The sequence below is a fragment of the Leishmania martiniquensis genome, chromosome 23, assembly GCF_017916325.1.
Source record: "Leishmania martiniquensis isolate LSCM1 chromosome 23, whole genome shotgun sequence".
In the NCBI taxonomy this organism is placed as follows: domain Eukaryota; phylum Euglenozoa; class Kinetoplastea; order Trypanosomatida; family Trypanosomatidae; genus Leishmania; species Leishmania martiniquensis.
Genome location: NC_090158.1, coordinates 360,279 through 381,430, shown reverse-complemented (window position 1 = coordinate 381,430; position 21,152 = coordinate 360,279). Strand labels below are relative to the sequence as shown.

General features: G+C 60.5%; 5 protein-coding genes across 5 annotated transcripts; all 5 read left to right on the top strand.

Moving 5' to 3' along the window:
• Positions 1 to 2,114: 2,114 nt before the first annotated feature.
• On the top strand, positions 2,115 to 5,501 carry LSCM1_06089 (uncharacterized protein; the record flags this gene model as incomplete). Its single annotated transcript, XM_067323521.1, has 1 exon — positions 2,115 to 5,501. The coding sequence occupies one exon, from the start codon at positions 2,115 to 2,117 to the stop codon at positions 5,499 to 5,501; it is 3,387 nt and encodes a 1,128-aa protein (XP_067178626.1).
• An 897-nt stretch (positions 5,502 to 6,398) lies between these two features.
• Positions 6,399 to 6,773, top strand: LSCM1_06088 (uncharacterized protein; the record flags this gene model as incomplete). The annotated part of the gene is made up of 1 exon (XM_067323520.1): positions 6,399 to 6,773. One exon carries the CDS (start codon positions 6,399 to 6,401, stop codon positions 6,771 to 6,773), a length of 375 nt encoding a protein of 124 aa, XP_067178625.1.
• Positions 6,774 to 8,087: 1,314 nt separating this feature from the next.
• On the top strand, positions 8,088 to 9,134 carry LSCM1_06087 (uncharacterized protein; the record flags this gene model as incomplete). The annotated part of the gene is made up of 1 exon (XM_067323519.1): positions 8,088 to 9,134. One exon carries the CDS (start codon positions 8,088 to 8,090, stop codon positions 9,132 to 9,134), a length of 1,047 nt encoding a protein of 348 aa, XP_067178624.1.
• Positions 9,135 to 11,886: 2,752 nt separating this feature from the next.
• LSCM1_06086 (uncharacterized protein) lies at positions 11,887 to 14,319 on the top strand (the record flags this gene model as incomplete). The annotated part of the gene is made up of 1 exon (XM_067323518.1): positions 11,887 to 14,319. The coding sequence occupies one exon, from the start codon at positions 11,887 to 11,889 to the stop codon at positions 14,317 to 14,319; it is 2,433 nt and encodes an 810-aa protein (XP_067178623.1).
• A 2,917-nt stretch (positions 14,320 to 17,236) lies between these two features.
• LSCM1_06085 (uncharacterized protein) lies at positions 17,237 to 18,814 on the top strand (the record flags this gene model as incomplete). The annotated part of the gene is made up of 1 exon (XM_067323517.1): positions 17,237 to 18,814. One exon carries the CDS (start codon positions 17,237 to 17,239, stop codon positions 18,812 to 18,814), a length of 1,578 nt encoding a protein of 525 aa, XP_067178622.1.
• Between the last annotated feature and the right edge of the window lie 2,338 nt (positions 18,815 to 21,152).

Here is a 21,152-nt window from a genome sequence, read left to right as displayed (position 1 = left end):
GTGCTTTTTTTTTTGTTTCAGGTCGCGCGGTTAATCTGTGGAAAGCTACGTTAAGCTCGACTGCCTCGAGCGACTCTCTCACCGCGTACTAATGGGGAGCGGGGGGCGGCGTACAATTGGGCAGCGAATGCTGCCCACTACCATCCCCCCTTCTCTCTCTCTCGCTTCCTCTCTTTTTCCATGTCAGCACACGGATGCACCGACCTCTGCTGCACTGAAGAGAAAGCACTTCAGCGGTCTCTCTTTGTATGTCTGCTGCGCCTTTCATGCTTGCGAGCTCTTCTCGCGGGTACGGCACTGTGGCAAAAACAGAGGGGGAGTGTGTGTGCGTGTGGGAATGGGAGGGGGGTGGGGTGGGGGGCCGACTGAGTTATCGCTTGTGTGGTGAAGGCAGTGCCTTTACCTGACCGTTGTACTGCACATTTATCACCTTCGAGAAAAAGGCCCTTCCCCCCCTCCCAGTGGCCTTACGGTGCCTTCTCTCCTCTTTCTGACTGCATCCGCTGCCCGTGCCCCCCCCCCCAGAGTAAGCCCCACCCGTCCTATCCCCTTGAAGTCTCCACCCAGCGAGGCATGGGGCTGAAAGGCTGGGTGGCTCCGCACTCCCGCCCGTGCACGAACGCCGCATGCACGCGTACCCGCACACCTGCCTCGCAAAACGCACTCGATCCGTGCCGGTATGGCATGGGCGGAAGCGGCGCGATCGCCCCGGCCGTCCCTCCTACTCCTCTCCTCCCCCCAGAAGTCGGGGTAACTTGCGCAACGCATAATGCTGACCTGCTCGTAGCCCCAATGTAGCTCTCTGCCCTCTCCTATCTGTCGCTGTCCGCCTTCCTCTCCCTTTTTCTCCCTCTCTCGGACGCTGGCGCAGGAAAAGCGCGTGCGAACGCGCACGAATGATGTATACGTTGCACACACATACGAAGTCGTACGCGTTTGTCGGTGCGACTCCGCTCGTTGTCTTCTTCGTTATTCTGTCCGCTGCACTTTCACCTTGCCTGCCGTGGCCGCAGGGGTCTTTCCTCTTCGCTCTCGTCCGCGCCTGCCTGTGTGTGTATCTGCTTCATCCGCTTCTGGGCTACCGCAGGTGACTGACCCGCTACACACCCGCATGGTCTCCTTCATGCCCACCTTCCTTGGTAAGTCCTCCTCCTCCCCCCTACCCCATTCACCGTCGTGTAGAGTCACCGCTTCGGCTCACTCTTTTCGTGCCTTTTTGCCCGCCTCTCTATCGCATCAGGCGCGCTGGCACGGCTCGTACTCGTCACGAATCCTGGCACGCACGGAGGCTCCTTCATCTCTCTCTCTCGGTCTCTCATTTTGATTAGTATTGGCAGCTCGGCAGCGTGGGCTGCGCGTGCTTGCTGACTGCATCTACGCTTTTGTGTTGCCCACTGCCAAAGATGTGGGTGTCGCTGCCGCCTGTCGTGTCGGTTGCCTCCGCTGCTGATGAGCTGGCTGGCGTGTCCATGGTGGCGCACACATCTGGCATAATGTGTGCGTCAAGCATGAGCAGCTGCTCACCGTCCACCGCAACCCCTACAACCTGTTACAGACCTAGCGTGTTTGGCGCGTCTTCGGCAATGACCCTGGAGAACGCAAACCAAGTCCACGGCGAGCACCCTGCGTCGACAGGTGATCGTCAATGTGGGCACTCCGATAGGGTGGTGCTCCCGTCGCCCGTGCTCAGCGACGGCCCTTCGTGCGAGGCTACCGCGCCAGCGGCGGGTGGTGCCCCGAGTATGCAGGTGCCTCCGGCTTCCTGCGGTGCACAACTTTTGCTGCAGCAGCCCCATCAAGAACGTCATTGTTTCTATCTTCTCGCATCTCCGCCGTGTGTAGAGGCATTGGCGCCTGTGGCGACGTCACCGGCGGCATCTCCGTGCGCCACGGCCTCTCCTAGCCAGGTCGCGCTTGGTGGTGACCGAGGCAAAAGCCCCGGCGGTTCTCCCTCGACAGGAGCTGCCGCAGTGGGTGCATGGCCGCATGCCAGCCTCTCTTGTGCATACACGCTCAGCGTCCATGCGGCGCAGCAGCTTTCCTCTCTTCCTGAGCAGCCCGTGGTGGTTGCGACGGCGGGAAACCCTGCGGGTGGCGCGGTGTACGCATCTGCCATGATGTCGCCTTCCGGATCATGGCACACTGCCCCAAAGGCAACACCCCCCACCAACAGTGCTGCTGCGGTGGCCTGTGGCTTTGACGCCTCGCGCGCGGGTCTGAATCCCTGTATGGACTCGTCTAGGGCACCACTCATGGTGTCCACCTGGGCTACCGCCTCGGGTGAGGCTGGTGCGCCATCGGGGGCCGCAGCCAAATATCACGCTTCGAATCATCAGGCACTCGCGCCTCTTGCCGATGAGTCGCACCCGGCCCTCTCTGCCTCCGTGCCCACGCCGGCGCCGCGCGCTTCAGCCATCCCCAGTGGAGGTGCACCGCAGGACTTGTCTTTGTTTGTTTCTTCCGCTTTGAGCCTGCGAGGCGGCGCGGGCGGCGCCGGTGGCAGCGCACGGACGCCGTCCTTGACGACTCCTTTGCTCATCAGCTCTTCGACTCCAACGCACTCAAGAGAGTATATGCCCCTTCGCAGCCAGTACGCACCACAGCCATCCGTGTGGAGCATGGGTGGCGCGTCGCTGGACACCAGCGGGACGGCATTCACTGTGTCTACGGCAGGGATGATGACGTCGTCCTTCCCGCAGACATCACCGCGACCGCAGCTGCTCACCTTCGCCCGGCTCGGCAACAGCAGCAGCAACAGCGCCAGCACCCATGACGTGGGCCAGTCGCCGTTTCAGTCACTTGCTACAACGCGCCCTTCATGCGCGGGCAGTGGAATGGAGAGCGCCCGCGCCGGGATGCCGTCGCTGCTTCCAGAGGACACTGGCAGCTGCGCTGCAGTGGTGAATCACAGCCAGAGCTTTTACACGGGAACGACCGGCAGTGAGAACCTGCGCCGCAGCTTCTTTCTCCCCTTGAGCCAACCAGGCGGCGCCGCAATGACAGCTGATGACACGACCGACGCGTCCATGCTCAGTGCTGGTGGAGGCGAGCAAGTGTGTGACATGGCATCCTACCCATGCCCCCACACCACCACACGTGGCTGCCCTGCCAGGCAGGCGACCACATCCCCAGCAGCCATTGGCGGCTCTCGTGTCGTTGTCTACAGTGTGGGTCACTCTGGGCCCACCTCGGAGGCTTGCTCCCTCGTGCCGGACCCCTACTGCTCGCCGATGCTGCTGGACGCGCTGCCGCCTCCGACCACCTCACCGCAACGGCACGGGTGTAAGCCGTCTCATCAGTCACTCTTACAGGCTCAGCAACCGCTTGATTTCACACCTGCCGCAGCGGCGATAGCTCTGCCGGTGCCCGAGCCCCAGCTCACCATCTTTTCGCGGAACACTCAAGCGTCTTCGATTCACGGGGCGCCGCCGGGCCTAGGCCAACCGCTGAGCGTGTCGCACCTGTCAGCGAAGGGTGTGCACAGTAGTCTCTACCAGTCGCCAGCCCAGCCGCAGCTATTTGCCGACGATGTGGAATCCTCGTGCGTCACTGGCGCTGATGCGATGGAGGGGAGTCGCAACGCGGCCGTCGCGAACTCCTCTTTTCTTTCACCTAAGCTCGTGGATTTGCAGTGCCAGCGCCGGTTTGAGGGGTCTCTGTCTCTCACAGAAAAGGCCCTAACACTCCCGTATTGCAGCTCGCAGGCGACCGGGTGCGGGACTGCTACGCCTGCCACGAGTGGGGAGCGTAACGGTGCCACGGCGAGGCCGCCGTCGGCAGCGTCCAGCGCCAAGGTGCAGTCCCGGCCTGCGTACATTGTGGATTGGGAGCAGAGCCTGACCGCTTTCCAGAGTCGCGCAGAGAGCTACTACAGCTTCAAGAACATGTGCACCGAGAAGTATCTGACGCTCGTCGAGCATTGCGTTGACCGCTTCCTTGTGTGCTACTTCAGCGGTGGCGTCATGCGACCGGAGAAGTCGCTGCGGGAGGCGCTGGCGAGCCGCACTGGGGTCGCGGGCAGCAGATCAACGAATTTCTTCAGGGATCCCGGGGCTGGCGGCGGCGGTATTCAGAAAATGTTGCAGAGCAACAAGACACTCCAGAGGCTCAGCGAGACAGGGTCAAAGTGGCTGACGAGGATAGGCGCGAACTTGCGGCGGCCGGCGGCGGCCACGGCGCAGGTATCTGGTGAGCCGCGGTCGCCTCTGATGAGGGTCGGCCCTGCCAGCCGAGACGTGGCTGCCTTGGCTCACGCAGGGGCACAGCCGCCGCCGGGCGTCGGCGATGGCTCCACCAATTGCCAGACCACGCCAGTGCCTGTTGCTGCTGCGGGAGCGACCGTAGCAGCAAGGACAGCATGGGAGAGCGAAGAGCTGCAGTTCACCGACACCACCGCTCATGACGCTGGCCCGTTCCGCGCGCGCTCGGCCCCGAGCGCCGCACCAGAGCAGCTGCCCTTGCCCAACAATCGCGGGTCGATTTTGTCGACTAGCATCGCTCCATCGCTGTCGGAATCGCCCGGGCCATGCACCGGGCCTACCGTGGAAACTGGATCCGCTGCTTCCACTAAAGCTGCAGCGATGTCGGCGCGTGCTGCGGCCGAGGAGGCAGAGATGCGGTGTCTGCGGCAGCTCGGCCCGTACGTGGCCAACGTGATCCCAGAAACGTACATGGATGTGCGACCGAGCGACGGCGTACTTAATCAGGTGCGTCGCAACTACGCCATTCTTTTGCACGCGCTGCAGCACGCCTTGCTCGATAACGACAGCCGCAGTGAGCCGGCCGCTGACGCTTACCCGCTTGACGCGGACGCGGCCCTTTCGCCGCCGACCACGCTTGCGCATACGCTTTCGCCGGCGTCATCCACTGCGCTGACAGGCTCGCCACCCCCCGTGGCGGTGGATGAGCTCATCTCCCAGCGCATTCGCCAGGGGCTGCTGCTGCCCACCATTCAGGCCACGTGGCGGGACTACCTGACTCCTCTTCAGTGCAAGGTGCAGGAGCTAACACAGGTCGCCAAGACGAGCATTGACCCGATCCTGGAAGAGCTGCAAGCACCGTGTGACGCTTGTGTCGCTGGTGGCGCTCCATCTGTGTTACCTATGGCTGCAGAGATTCCTGCAGGAGGTGTGCCGCTTGACTCGGCAGCCCTCTGCACCACCTCGACGAAGGGCGCAAGTGCTCCTTCCAGCACAATGACGGATGCCGAGCGAGCTGCTCGCGAAGCCCTGCAAGCTTCGTGGGAGGCCCCCGTCAGTCGACTCATCCGGCTCCTCCGCGGGGACGAGGAGTACCTTGCCACGATTCATGCGATGGACGGCGAGTTCGTCGAGAACGGTGCGGCGTGGAAGGAGTTTAGTGCGCAGATGCGCGTGCGCGGCGTGGCGCTGAGCAACTACGTTCCTGTGTACGGGCTAGTGCTCTCGCGACTCCATCGACTGGAGATGGAGCACCGGACTGTGCTGGAGCTGTGGGGCGGCGGTGCTGCCGGTACGCAATAGCGCCTGCACGTCTAGCGCCCGTAGGGCATGTGTGCTCGGCGCGTCTGTCGTTGCCTCCATATCTTCCTGTGCATGCGCGCGTGACCGGACCGGCAGCGAGGTATCGCGTTACAACTGAGGGAGGAGACCATTGACGGGCTGCACGTGCACCCTCTTCTTCACCTCTCGTGTTTTCTGACGAGAGCGCGAAAGAAATGCCCGTTTGTGGGCCTTCTCATGGGAACGTGACCGGAGCATATCAGCGACGGGGCCGAAAAACAGTCACAGCTGAAATGAGGCACGAAAAAGGTCGCGTTCTCTCGATGAGGGGTGCTGACAGTCATTCACTGAGCCTCCTGGCCTCACTCGCTTCTCCTCCTCGTGCGCAACAAGCCCCCCCCCACCCCCACGTCACTCTTGGGCCAACAGAAGAAGAGAGGGATTCCGAAGGCGGCATCTGAGAGCCGCCTGCCGCGGCCAACGACAGCCGGCGGGGGGGGTGCCCGAGGGGAACGCATGGGCGCGTGCGTCCGGGCGTGAACAAACGAAAAATGAGGCTCTCCTCGACGGCGCTGAAGGCCACTTGTCTTTCTTCCTTACCGTCTCTTCCTTTTCTTCGCCTTCTGTTGTTTTCGGGCGCACGCCAGTCGCTGCGCCGGCGTGTCGCGGCGATTTCGATCTCCGCTGCTCTTGTTAAGCGTTCACTTGGATTCATACGTTGCGAGGCGCTTGAGGGAACCGGCGTATCGCTGCCGTCCTCCACGCACCTTTAGCGGTCCTTCCGACCACACAACTCTACCGAGGCGTACTTGTGACTGTCAGTGCTCGAGGGGACCGTGCGTCACCGGTGGCGAGCGCACCTCTCTTCTTTGCTCGCCGCGGATGGAGTGGGACGGGAGACGGTGAAAGAAAAGGCGAATGCTTCACTGCTCCCTGTGGTTGTGCCGGCCAGCAGCGCCGTTCACCGCGAGTCTTTCTTCGCTTGCCTCTCACGCCGGCCAAAGGCGTCTGCGAGCCTGGAAGCAGCCGGATGTCCGACAACTGCGCAACACCCCCAAGCTGCACCGCCTTCGCGGTATACTGGAGCTTACCCAACGTGGTCTGCCGGACCCCGCAAGCCATCGACAGGGGCACACGTATGTAGCCAACGCGCAAGGGTCGCTGCTGTCGCGCCCTGGTGGACGCGTCTCGCGCTTGTCAGACCCGCATGCTACGTTTCACTACAAGAGGCGCGGAGGGCAGCCACCGCGGATGAACACGCAGGCGTTTCGGAGGTACTACAACTGGTCGTAGACGTGTTTCACGTGAGTGTCTGTCTGCGCGGTGGCCGGTGGTGGTTTTGGTACGAAAGAAGCGACAAAAAAGAACTGCAGTGACGCGGGACACCCCCGCGATAATGCCCCCCTTTTTTTAGCGTTCTTCTCGTGCCTCCCCCCTCCGGCATCCACTCTCAGTCGTCGCCGCTGAGACCTTTTTTGTTGTTCTCAAATCCACACGGGTGCTGCACCAAAGGAAGAAGGGCTGCCGAGGAGGGGCGGAGAGAACAGAATGTGATGGCGCGAACGGTAACGCGCCGCCAAGCGAAAGGGAACTGCAATGCCTTTGCCAACCAGCCGAGTAACCCAATCCAAACTGGTGCACTGCGCCACATGAGAAGAAGGAAAGAGGCGGTGGAGCTTCAAGAGGAGCTAGCGCATGCGCATGTGCGAGTGGCTGCCTCACATGCGGCTTTCTCGCACCGCCCTCATCGGTCAAGCTTGATGACTGTTTGCTGCCCTACTCCATTTCTCGTCATCTCTGCCCTCTTCCTCCGGACTCTTATCATCCACATCGCTTTTTTTTCCTCTTCGACCGTGTCCGTCACGCACTCCTCTTCGATGGGAGCAACGAGAAAAAAATATTCATAACAGGCACAGCTGACCTCGCGTTTGTGTTACCCCACCTGTCTCTCTCTCTTTCTGTCCTCCCTCTTTTTTTTGTTTCTTCGGTGCCCACCGTCCTCTTTGCGTGTAAAGGCTCTCGTGCTGCCTCGAAATCCCACATAAGAGCATCGCCAGCAGCCGCCTCCCCCTCAAGCTTGTCTACCCCATATACCCGACTAGGGACCCCCTTTCCTTATCGGTTGGGTAACACTGCTCTCTCGACTCCTATCTTCTGTCGCTCGACTCGCTTGTTGGTCACACCGTAACGCTTTGCCTCCTTTTTTTCGACCCCTATAGAGAACCCCGTCCCTCTCCCCGACGTCCACGCAGTGAATGCACGCTTGATCAGCCCTCCCCTCCGCTACTTCCACACCTACACACCTACACACACACACACACTATCCCCCTCCCCCATGTCATAGAGGGTAGCCCACATTGGTGAGCAGACATATCCGCCAACGGCGAACCGAAACACAGCAGCACCGACGCACCAACATCCAAGCATTTCAACGCCCATCTCTCTCTCCCTCCTTTCTGCTTGCTCTGTGGCGCATCTTTTTTTTGTTTGCCTTCGTTTCCGGTGAAGCGCTCCCCCCCACCGCACTCCACTTCCCCCCCCCCCGCACTTCTTAGATTGTCCTTCCCATCGCTGCACCGCAGAGGCACACTTGGAAGAAAAAGAGAAATGCTCCGTCGCGTGTCTTCCTCCGCGCTGCTGCCACATGTGGCCGTGGGTGCAGCAGTCTCCACCGCTGGCCGCAAGATCGTTGTCTTCAGCCAGCAGCACCACATTCTGGAGAGCAACCAGCGGGCGCGCAACAGCCCCAGTAACGTGTGGGTCGAAGACTGGGAGGCGGAGCGCTTAGGCATGAAGCCGGAGTCAGGTGCGCTCCCCACGCAGTTGGTCTTGGACAAGCAGCTCGAGCTATACAACTTCGACCAGCTCCTTTCACCCCCGGAGGTGATGGAGGCGCCGAAACACAGCAGCTACAGCAGCCGAAAGGTCTATGGGGAGCGACTGCAGTTCGAGCTCAATGACCGTGCGCAGCGGCACAGCTTCCAGAGCAAGTGGTGGATCACCCGCGGCCAGGCGTATAAGGAGAACCTGCAGTTTAAGGCGAACGCGCGGTCGAGCATCCTCCTGACCAAGTCGCAGATCAAGCTCTTTCACTCCAGTCAGCTCAGCGGCGGCGACGCTCTCCAGCAGTATCCCGTTAGCGGCGGCAGTCGCCGTGTGTACAGTAAGAAGGGCGAGACGTATCAGATTCTGCAGGACCACATCAAATCGAACGACTTCAACAGCGGTCTTTACTTCACTCGACGTCAGATGGAGTTCTTTAAGCTGACCCCGCTGCCGGATCAGTTGCCGGTGGTGCAGGAGGCCTCTACGGGCGACCGCCACCTGATCTACAACGTGGACCAGCTAGAGGACCCGCACCTGGCGCTGAAGACGCTGCAGCGTGCGCCGGTGAATGTGCCGACTTTTCTGCTCTCTGGCGAGCCAATCATGTCAGAAAACACGCGGAAGTTCCCAAAGACATTTCGCAGCAACTACTGGCTGACCGGCCGCGATGCGGAGTTGTACCAGTGGCCTATCAAAGAGAGCGAAAAGCGCCGCGGTGTGCCCTTCAGCAGCGGCACGTCGTCCTCTGTTCAGTACGAGCTGTTCAACGTGGAGCAGCTCTCGAACCCTGACGAGGCGTTCGCGCGCGCGGGTCTGTTCATTCAGTAGATGGAGGAAGCTGCAAAAAGAGAAAAAGAATTTTTTTCGAAAGGGGCGGCGCTCGAGCATGAGAATCGGGGGAGGAGGGGAAGCGGTCAAGTGGCCCGTGCGATTCAGCTGCCAAGGACACGGATGCGAGCGCGCAGGGAAGGCGATGCGTACATGCGCGTTCATATCTCCTCCCGTCTTGGTGGTTGCCTGTCTCTTTCGCTTTCTGCATTTCCTCTCCGCTGCAGCGCTCGAGTGCGAGTCTTGATGGTGGCGACTCTCTTCGCGCTTCGCTGCTAAGCAGTGGACTGCTCGTCTCTGCGTGTGTGCGCGTCTGTACCTAGTGCACACACACACACACACGTACACATGCACGACGTGGAACACGTGCGTGTGTGTGGGGTTGGTCATCATGGATGCTGTTCCCAAGCTCACATCACCGCACCAAAGGGGAAGACGAAAAAAAAAGAACAGTAACGCTGCCGTCTTTCGTCTCTCTGTGTCGCTGTGCCGGTGCGTGTGCACAGTGGCATGCACGCCCCGCTTTAGGCACACCCTAGCCACCCTCGGCGGGGTGCCCCCGACCGTTTTCATCTGTGTTTATCCCTCTTTTTTTTCCCTCTTACCCGCTACGGTATGCCGATAGCAGCTTTGCTGTGTACTCTACCGTAGCGACTTCATAGAGAAGCAGCAGGAGGCGCGACGCGAGTGCCGCTGCGGAGGGGACGAGACTCAGCAGTTTTCGAGATGCAGAAGACTGGATAAAAGAAGGAAAGATGGATCCTGGTGGCTGTGGTGGTGCCGCGCGCACCCCCAGCATGGAAGGCCGGAGTGTATGTGTGCCTGTGTGTGGGGGAGGGAGGGGGGACGAGAGAGGAAAAGGAATTGTGAACAGGAAGGGGCAGGGAGACGCTGCGTCACGTGCGTGGGAGACGACCACCGTCCACGCAGCCCCTCTCCTCCTCTCCTCTCCCCTCATTGCGCAGTGCTGCGGTGTCAGGGCGCTGCTTCGCCATCGCTCCCCTTTCCCTCACCCCCCTCTTCTCTCCCTTTGCGGTTTCTCTTGCAGCTTGAAGCGCTTGCTCCGTCTCCTTTCCCCAACGTGGACGCCTCTTGAAGGTTTGATGACGCGCAGGGACGCGTTCGTCTGCAGCCCCCCCTCCCACATCCTTTGTTCCGCTCTTCGTTGCTAAGTCGAGAGCGCGTGCGTGCAGCACTTACCAGCGCTTTTGCTGCGTGTCAGCTCTTCTGCTTTCGTGCTGGGGGAATATCGCGTGGAGGAAGAGGAAGAGAGGGGTGCCCACTCCCCTCTCCTCCCCCGACGAAACTTCTTGTCGCTACGTTGGAGGAAAGGGAAAGGGGCTTAGGAATGCATGTGCGTCTGATATTCCCGTTATCCGGGCGGCTACCAGCAGGTGCTCTTTGAGTGACCCGATGTGTTTGCCCTTTTGTTTCTTTCGTGAGCGGAAGAAAAGGGGGGAAGGAGGAGGAGAGGTTCTCCTGACATGAGAGTAGAACGCACATCCTTTATAATGATAGAGTGTTGGCCGAAAGGTATTTCAACTGTTTCCTTAATGTAGGGGAAGAGGGTGGGGGACACACGCGGGTGTGTGCCGGTGCGCGCATGCTGCTGCAGGGGGGGCCTTTTGTTTGCCGTGTGCTGTCAGTGAGGCCTCTACTCCTCAACTATTTTTGCGTCATCTGTTGTGTTCTTCTTTGGTCCTCTCTCCGCGATGCTGTTCAAGTGCTGGTGGGCGTAGCAGGAGAGGCGGAGGAGGAAGTGTTTGTGTGTGCCTGTGTGTGTGTGTGGAGGGAGGAGGGGGGGGTAGACCTCTTTCTGTACGGGAGCCCTCGTACCGCCGCCGCCTCCCCCCTTTGGTCTTTTCACAGGGCCGAGGCGCCCCCCCCACGACGTCTGCACGAGCATCTCGCACTCTCTCATTCCTCTTCCACTGTCTTTGGCTGTTGTTCGACGCTTTTTTTTTTTGCGCAGTGATTCCTTGTGGATGTGACTCTTAAGAACTTAGTGCTGGTGAACTCCTTCGAACGTGGAAAATAAACACACACACACACACGCAGACAAAACAAATCGCACGGAGGTGGAGGCAGGGAAGCGGGCGAATAACAAAAAGGTGCTACCAAAGGATACGCCACCATAAGAGGTGGATGAAGCTACTCGGGGAGTCACTTGCACGGGACGCTCCGTACCTGCTGCAGGCTATGTGCATGCAGGAGAGGAAAGAAGAGGGCACGCGCGCTTATGCGGGTGGGGGGGGCGGATGCACACCACGAGTATGCGTGGAGTGCGCCTCACTTGCTCTGCTTGCATTAGACGGTGCACTGCAGGTACCGTTAGTATGGGCTGCCGCGCCGTCGCGCAGCTGCCTTCTGCGCACTTTTGTGCGAACACACCCGCTTGTGGTGAATGGTTTCACGCATCGTAACCACGACCTCAGTGCAGCACGCATCCGTCCCTCGACTAGAACACGCACGTGACTGTTCCCTATACCACGCTACCCCACACCTTCTCTCTCTGTTCACGTTTCCTTCTCATATACTACCGTTGCTCATGCGTTCTGCATCTCTGCATGATGCTCGCGAGCGATTCTGCTGCCCAGCTCCTTGTGGCGCGGTGCGTGCACAGAGGCCCCGTTCGTCTGCGCATACCCCTGACCGCGCGTGCACTCGCTGCATCAGCGCACGCCAGCCATACACCGAAAGCGTGGAAGGGGAGACGGAGAACTAAGCGAGAGGAGTATGGTGATGCCATGCAATGCTGAAGCACAGCCGTCGCAGCTTGGTGGTCTTCACTCAGGGCTACCCCGCTCTCCAAGCCTTCGCGCAACAGAATTTTTTGCCATCTAATCCACTGTCTTCTTCCTGTTTGTGGCTGGACGAAGATGACTTCCGTGCCATACAACTCTCCGCGTCTGCCTCTAATACGGCGAACCCCCTCCGCATCGACCCCTTTGCTCATCATCCACGCCTGTCCCGCTTCGCCCGCGAGGCGGCGGTCCGAGGGAGGGGAAAGTTAAAGGCCACAAGAGCTGCTGGCACTACGCGCAGTGACACAGCAGCGGCAAGGCCGGTCGAAAGAGGCGGCGCAGGCCCGCAAGCAGCAAGCGCCGCAGGTGCTGAGGCTCCAGAGCAGGTGTGTGCTGTAGAGGAGGACGCGGTGCGGCTCAGCGTACCCACCGGACCCGCGCTGAAGGGCGACTCTTTAAACGTCTGCACTGAACACACTGCAGTCGACGCGACTCTGCAGTGCCGTCGTCGAGGGCGGCCGCCGGGGGCTTTAGGCAAAGCTGCGAGGCAGGCAACAGAGGAGCAGTTGGAGTTGGACGTGCAGGGCTACCGGGTCCCTATCTGCACCCTTACGATCACAAAGCCCCTTTATGTCTTCAACATGGATCAGATGTGCTTTCGGTTCGAGGGGGGCGCCCCTATCTCTGCACTTTCTGCTGACTTCCTCGAGGAGGGCAAGAGGGGCGAATGCGAAGGCGAGGGCAGCAGCGATTTTCCCACGGGGTGGTCGCAGCCCCAGGGGCTTGCCGGCGGTAGAGGGGACGCTGCACTGGCGGCGAGCACACCTTTGCCTCAAAATGGGCAGACCCGCATGTACGGTGAGAAGATTTCGTTCGTGGAGCCTCATGAGGAGTGCATCGCGGGTGGTGCCAGGCTGCAGCAGCAGCTGTTTCCTAGCCATCAAGGCGATCGACTCAGCCGGGATCAGCGCCCCGCTATGTACTCGCTTTCCTCTCACCGCCCGTACAGCTTTCCGCTCCAGCTCTCTCTCAGCATTCTTGCCCGCCGACACGGCTATCGTTCGCAGTGGTGGGGTACTCTCAAACAGTGGGCGCGCGCCGGTGCCATGCCGCGGCCTGGACAGCCAGAGCACATGATTCCCGTTTCAGTAATGTCGAAGATCGTGCACATATCACTCATCGAGGACGCCGAGAACGTGTTGCAGAACTGTTTCATCACAGCGAAGCGCCGCCGGCTCTTGTATTTTTTTCCCAGTGTGGCCCCCCGACTCAGCCTCTTAGAGAACAGAGGGAATATCGTGGGGGGGCACGGGGTGAGCTGTGCGTGGCAGCCGGCTAGCTCTCTATTCTGCCCCGGTAGAGCGGCAGATTTCAGGAGGGACGACTGTGGGTTTAAGGATTTTCTCATGACGGTACAAGAGGACATGCGAGTCAACAAGTGGTCGCTGCCTTTGTACTTGACGCTGCGGCAGATCCGCGCGTGGAGGTTGGCGCTCCGCCCCGATGCAGTTGGATTTGTGCCGAGTAGGATTGGGACGCGAGGCGAGTACTATAGCCTCGACGGCGGCAGCAACGTTCACGCAGTGCGTGAGGGGGTGCCTGCGACCGATAGAGAGGCGGCCACCGACACTGCGGCGGCGTCGACAGGTCGGCGGGAGGACAGGGCTCTGCCGGCCGCCACAGCGACGATTCCCAGCGCGGGGAGTACGGCAGCGCTGGCACGGGGCACTACCGAGGTGCTGGAATACTGGTACCACATATCGCAGGTGCACTTTCCCGATGCCTATCTCGTGCCATCCGTCGTTCTGACAGCCGAACTCGAGAACCCCGGGGTTCCGCTGAATGGTGTAAGTGGCCGGCGCCTGCCGTACCGTGCACTGCTCTACGAGTCTCTGATCAATCAGCACCCTGATGTTGCCGCCGCCACGCGGTGCGCTTCCTTTACGGACGAGTCGCCTTGCACTCGCGACGCAGCTGCGGAGGTGCCGCAGAGGTCAACGGAGGAACATGGTTGCGTGCATGCTCAGGGAGCGGCGTCAGTGCAGGAGAGCCAGGCAGGGAACCAGCATGAAGCGCCGCTCCCTGCTCCTTTCTCCACTGACGCTTCTGGCGCTGAGATGCAGGCGGACGAGGAAGACCTCTCCATCGCTCGCTTTGTCGCTACTCACTGTTCCCCGAAGCGCACGCAGGGGCGGTCCTTGTGGTACCAGGCCGAGGACGTGCTCGCTGCAGGTGGAGTGGTGGACGTGAACTCCGCGCCGGTCGAGGTGCGAACACGACCCGAGGTGGTGTGGATGAAAGAGGCCACGGCCAGCGGCACCGCCATTGAAGAGAACGGCGGCGCGCGCGACATACCAGGTCGCGTGCTCTTCAACGTGGAGTGCTTGATGGAGCCGAATGAGGCTCTTCGCCTGCTGAGCGCCCCCTTCGACCCCATTTGAATGTGTGTGCTGAGCGCACGCACATGCTGCTATGCAGCAGATGCCTATTACCGCATGACGGGTGCAGCCGGCAGAACACCTTCGCCATCTGGTCGCTCCTCCTGCGCTGACGTCCGCTTTCCTCGGCGTTTCCCCCCCTCCTCCTCTCCTCCTCACTCGGCTCACCTCAGCAGCGCGTCTCAGAAAGAAAGTCAAATCAGAGCAGAAGATATAGCGGTAGACCCTCACACGATGCTGCTGCTGCTGCTCGTGGTGCTCCGGGTGCATGCGCGGTGCGAGGGGGTCGGTGCCGCTTTCTCCTGCGCTTACCCTTCGCTTGGCGAGTAGCGAAAAAAACCGCTCAGATCGTCTTTCCTTTTCTCTTTTTTTTACTATTTCTCTCTCCTGTGATCGCCTCCCATGCGAACACCGTACGCAAGACATCTGCACCTTTCCTCGAGTTCGTCCTCGACCGCGCCTGCAACATACCTCATTCTTTCCTTCCCCCCGCAGTGCGCGCTTTCTTCTTCCTCTGCTCTCTCTATCTCTCTGTTTTTTCTGTCTCCCTCTCCTGCGCGCGCTCTCCTCCGTTTCTATTCGTTGTCGTTATGTGTCTGACGACGCTCATGGCACCACCGCTTTCACCCTCTTCCCTAAGCAATGCTACAAGCGCGCTAAGGTGTTGAAGTGCTGCCCTCCTCCTATGCTGTCCTTCTCTTGCCGCCCCCCTCCCTCCTTCCCTCCCTCCCTGTCTCTCCCGGCCTCTGTGACACCCGATATACCTGCTGCAAATAGTCTTTGCGCCTCACCCTCTGTTTCCTCCCTTTTCTTCGCTCAGTCTTCTTGTAGTGTTCGGTGTCGGACGTGCTGGAGGGAGGGAGAGGGGGGGGCATCCTTCGGCGTCTGTCTGTCCAGTTTCGGCTCTTAGCCTTTGCTCACCTCCGCTTTTCATACCGCAGCTCCCTCCCCTTTCTCTACCCCCTTCCCCACCGCTGATGTGTTCTCCTTCGGTGTGTCTCAGGGGGAAACCTGCGATTGGTGCCTTCTCTGCAAGGCCCACTTCGCCAGAAGCAACTCCGTAGCAGCTGGTCGCGTCAGCGTTCTGCTGCGCGCACATGAACCCGAAATGTGGAAATGTGCAGTGTGGCTGAAACGACGTTACGCCCACCTGCGTGGCAGTGCTCATTGCCCTTTCCACGGCGATGACCGCGGTGCTTGCCCGCAATTCTATCTATATCTACATCTATATATATATATAGATGTAGATATAGAATTGTATGTACCGTCCTTTTCTGTTTGTTCTGAGCGCGAACGTCAAGACGGAGGGAGACGCTTCCGTGCGGGGTGTCAGCGAGTGTACGCTGAGAGAGAGAGGGAGGGCGGGGGGGTCGCCCTCTCAGAGAAGTAATCGATTTGTATTCGCTTTTGCTCATTGTGCTGCCCTGCCACTCTCTCACCCGCGCCGCAGGGGGCACGGGGGGCACGGACTTCCTGCTGGGTGCCTGCCTCTGCCCCCCTGCCCAGCCCCGTGTGGTCCCCACCCATGGGGGCGAGCCGCGAGCCGCCTGTGCTTGCCAGCGCACGTCTGTGCACGGGCACCCTTCCGCCCGACGCGCCCCGACCTGGCAGAGGCGTGCGGGTCGTGGAGGGGAGGTGGCGTGCCCCTCTGCTGCCACAGGCTCATGGCGACGCACCGCCTGTCGCGGCGCATGCGGGCACGCCACCTAGACACGATCCCTGCAGCGGCGGCGACGGACGTGGTAGGTGCAGACATGCAGCGACGAGGCAGCAGCGCCATCGAGTCACCGCGACTGCAATAGGGGGGAGGGGGAGGGGGAAGGCGCCGCGCGCATCTGCGAGGAAGGGGCGGGGCGGTGGGAGAAGAGCCCGCTAGGCGCGCGGCTCGATGGCACGGCAGACGGCTGGCTCTCGCGGAGCGGGGGTGGGCTGTGATGCAGCAGAGGCATGACGTGCGTGTGTGTGTGTTGTAGGGGGCGTTGGCTGTGTGCGCGCGTGTGTGTCTGCGCGCATCGTCGCTCATGTGATGGTGATGGACTGAGCACCTGCGGAAGCGCAGAAGACGCTGTGTGGTATGGGAGGCAGACGCATAGACAGATGAGTAAACTGAAGGAAAAGGCAGTGAAGATGCTCTGCACATCTGTGTTGGAGAGCAGCGCACGGAGGAACGACACAGGCGCCAAGGGAGCAGTAGCGAAGGTGCGCCATTAGGCAGCCGTACCGGTTGTCATGTGTAGTGGTCGTTGGTGACTCTTTCGGCGGGCTGCTGATGCCTTCAAGGGCGGGGTGCGTGTCGTCAAGGGCGAAGTGATGAACGGCTGGCCTGCTGCTTGTCAGTGCTGCCTGCTGATATGTCGCTATGTGTGTGGGGCGTACGCATGCTGCATTTTCAGTGGCCGTTTCGCAAGGCCCGCACTGACGCTGAGTGTGTCCTCCTCCCTCCTTCGGCTGCACTGCACGCCGCTCTCTGCTTACCTTTTCACACTGCTTCTTGTCGTCTCTCCTCCTCACACTCCCATCCACGTACCCGCGCGCGGGCGGGTGCAATGCCTCCCTCTGCCCCGTTTGCTCTCCATCCACTGTGTTCTGAAAGCAGTGTTGCGCTGTCTTTATGTTGGTCGTTCTCTTGACACATGCTCCCTCCTTCGCGCAGGGCCACAGACAGCACTCATCCGGTATCCACAGCACGCAGGCACGATTGCCAACACCTGCAGTACGAAGGGCTAGTGGTCGTCGTTCGTCTTTGCTGTCTTTAGCCCGACCTTACGCTCTGTCTCTGTTGGAAGTTGCGGCCCCGCGCGCGCGTGTGTCCGTGTGTGCATGGGAGTGTGCCTCTGCACTCGCTCTCGAATTGACCTCCGCCATCGCGTCGTCAAAGCGCGCGTAAGGGAGAGCGAAGAAGAGAATAGCCAAAGAAACTATGCAATCAACGCCGTGCGCGCGTCTTGGGTCGGTGCCTGGTGGGCTGCTGCGCTCATCACGCACGCTATTGCAGCAGAGCTCGCGGCACAAAATTGTGATCCCTCCGCTGTCGTCGTTAGGCGAAGGCTTGGCTGGCGCGTCGAACGCGTCTCCCTCAGCGACCTTGTCGCCCTACGCCACGGAGTATGAGACACACTGCCGCGTCAGTTCTGCTGTTGCGCCGTTCTTGCCGACGGAGAGCGCGGCGGAGCTGCGGCGGGCGCAACAGCTGGACGCCTTTCGGGAGGGCAATGATGCAGCACTGGAGAAGGTGTGGCGGGACTCTAAGTCACATCTGCGCAAGCAGCAGAAGCTTGTGGAAGAGTACGGTGTCGAGGGAGCCGTGCGGGAGACACTACAACCTAGCACCATTTCGTTTCGTGAAGAACTTCGCCAGCGACCGCTTGACCGCTCCATCTTGCAAGAGATCTACCTTGGTCTGCACGGCCGCCGCATTGAGAGGAAGCTGAAGCGTGGTGTCTCATGGGAGCACTGGATCACCAAAGGAGACGGCACAGCGCCGGTCTTTAACACATCTATGAAGGCACAGCAAACATTCGCCTTCGGTGGGCAGGTGAAGCAAGTGCGCTGTGCCACCCACCCACAGCACTTCCCTGTATTGCTCAGCCATGCCGCAGCCAGTCCAGCGTCTGCCGCCACGGGTAAGCCGGGGAAGAGAGGCCGAAGTGCCCGACAGCATCAGGCGCCGCGTTCGCCTCGGCACCCTGAGCAGAAGCCGCCAGCTCGGTTGCACCCCCGGCACAGCTTGCTGCCCGAAGTGGCATTCATCGGCCGTACCTCGAGCGGAAAGTCCTCTCTCGTGAATGCCATAGTGAACGCGATGGTCACGCCGTACGGCCACCTGCGCGGCACGACGAGCTCGCTGCGCTTTTACAGCGTCGCAAGCCGTTTGGTGCTCGTTGACTGCCCCGGATATGGCCATTATGATCCGATATGCACTCCCGCCATCGATGCTGAGAACGCCGTGCGGGCGATGCGGGCCTACCTCAGGGCGTGTGCAGCACCTGGTGCCGCGCAGAAGATGCAGCGGCATCGTCTTCATGGCAAGTCAATCGCGGCCCCCCATCAGCCACTTGGTGACATGAGCAGCAAGTCGCTAGAGGTGGGTGCCGACACGGCAGAGAAGGCTGGGTGTGAGCTTGACGGTGATCACGAAGGCAGCGGCACCAGGCGGCCTCTGCTGTACCAGCCGCGCAACATCAAGCGCGTGTTCCTCTGTGCATCTGCGCAGGGCTTGCAGCACCTGGACTACGCCTACTGCGACCTGCTCGAGGCCTATCAAATACCTTTTGCTATTGTGCTGACCAAGACGGACGCGGCCCCCATCCGCTTCCTCGCTCGACTCACGGACTACACGCGCAGCCGGCTCGTGCGCTACACGCAGTGTAGTGAGATTCTGCTGACGAGCTCACTGCGCATTGCTGGTATCGACAAGGTACAGGAGCTGCTAGGGAGCTTTGCCGCTGCAGAGAATCCGCTGCACGGCGCGACGACAGACTTCAGCTCCATTGTCTAAACGGCTAGGCGGTGGTAGTGGGAGGAATGAAGTGAACTTAGCGTATGACTAAGAGTGACGATGGAGAGAGTGGCGCGAGCTGCGTGGGTGGATGGGTGGGGAAAGAGTTGGGGAGTGAGTGGGATTTAGTGACGCTGTCGTTCAGTGCAGCTATCGCGGCTCCTCACCTTTTTTTTCGTGTGATGGTTCCCCTCACGTTTACCCACCTCGATGGCGGTCAACACCATCGCACTACTTGAGTCAAGCATTTCTTCGTCGTTGGCCATGACGAGTTCCACGGGGCCCTTCGCTGCCAACATCCTCTCCTTCTGCGCCTCGGCAGGGGCTGCGCGCCAGGGCGCTCGATTCGGCCACACTTCACACTTCGTCTGTGCTGTTCCTACCCGCTTTTTTTTTTGATTGCTCGGGACGGGTGCGTCCGCTGGTCGAGAGTCGTTGGGTGTCTCTTCTTTCCTTCCACTCCTCTGGCACCGCGTACATTGGTTGTAGTGCGGCATCGCATACTCCGCACAAATAGGCCGATCACCCCTACAGGATTGACGCAGGCGTCTGTCGAGGTGCTAGGCTGCTTGGTGGGGCTTGGCGAAAGGGGCGGGCCAGGGCTGCTGCGGGGCGCCAAAGGGGCCTCGTGTCTTGCCCAGGCACAGGGACGACGCCCGTAGGAGATAAACGTTTGGCGGATGGGCCGATAGTCTCGCGCAGCTGAGAAGGGTAACGGTTTTCTTCCTGCAGGGCTACGCCGGGCGTCTTCTCTTGACCTCCCTCCCGCCCTTTTTTTTTCACTTTGTCTGGGCGTACAGGCACCATTACCGGCGTCTCCTCTCGCTTCGTAGGGCCTATCCTTGCTGGTTGGCTGCCACATACCTTTTCACTTGTCGTCCTGCATTGTCCCTCTCCTTGCTCCCCTTCCCTTCCCCTCCCAGACACACGCCATGCCACGCATCGTGAAAAATGAAGAGAGGAAGAGGCAGCCGGGAGGGGGAGGAGAGGCCGTGCGCTTACCTCTCCTGTCCCGTCTTGCCCCCCTACCCCTTGTGCCTGTACGGCGTGGGTAAACCTTTCTCCCCTGCGTTTTCTGACGCTACCCCTGAGCCCATATGGTGTGGAGGTATCTTCGGGTGCGTTGCATCGCAGGAGCTCCGCGCCCCACTTCGTATGGGGGAGCCCGGCAGCCCCTATCCCCGATCACTGCCGAGCCATCTATGCCGGTAACAGGATCAAGCGCCGCCGTGGTCGAGGAAGCTGCAGCAATGTATCGCTTCTTTATCTCGGCGGCGAGGCCCAACATGGCGTGCTGTCGGAGCTACCTGCAGCAGTGGGCACGTCTGTGCGCTCCATGCATCAGGCAAGGTGTGGGGCGACTCGGGTGCACGTCACCCAGCGCTCACTTTGACGACTAATGAAATGGGGGATTCTGAGGCCGCCCCGAACGGAATGCGCAACGTGACGGCCGGTGTTGTTGGGGAGGGGGTGGTGTGAGTAGAAGCGTGGGGCGAACATGTAGAGTGAAAGGGCAAGGTCGCGCTCGGATGATGGGGGTGCAGTGCATTGCTGTAGCACATGCCTACCCCGCTGCTTCGCGTTCTGCGATTGGGCCTGTGAGGTGAATCGGGTCGGAGCGGAGTAGGGGCGCTGCGGGGCAGCAATTGTCCATAATGACGAAGAGCTCCGTCTCAGTCCGCCTGTGGCGGACTTGTGCGCTAGAATACCTCCGCCATAATGTAGTCTCAGACACATACGAGAGGGGTTACGGATGCTGTGATGGAACTAATACAGTAACACTGAACGACATCCACTGACCTACACGATCGAAACTGGAAAGGACGCGCAGCGATTTCGTGATGACATGGTCGCTGGAGGGTCATTTCATGTATGTCAGCGGTCGAGTTGGCGCGCATCTCCGGTTTCACTCCTTGGTCTTCACATCAGCGCTCCGTCGCTTACAGACGCCGCCGCTGTGAGGTGAGGCCCAGCTGCTGGATCTAACAAGAGAGGCGACTGCATGTTTGTGTGCCTCTGCGCTCCGACATGTGTGTCAGGTGTGCTATGCCGACTGCGCACAGCGTCCCCCCGCGCTCCTCGCGGCCTCTACGGCTTCGCCAAGCGCTTTTTTGTAATTTTTGTCCGTCTCTCTCCAAATCTGACGTGACTGGACACCTTCGCATGCCCTTCCCTCCTCTCTCTCTCTTTGTCGACCGTACATACCGCGCCCTCCATCCTCCCCTCCCCCTTCCACACACACGCACTACCATACCTATTGTCGTCGTCGGCGCACACGGGCTCAGATACGCTGGTAAATCTGTTTCCTTTCTTTCTCTCCCCTCTTTTCCCTCTTCCC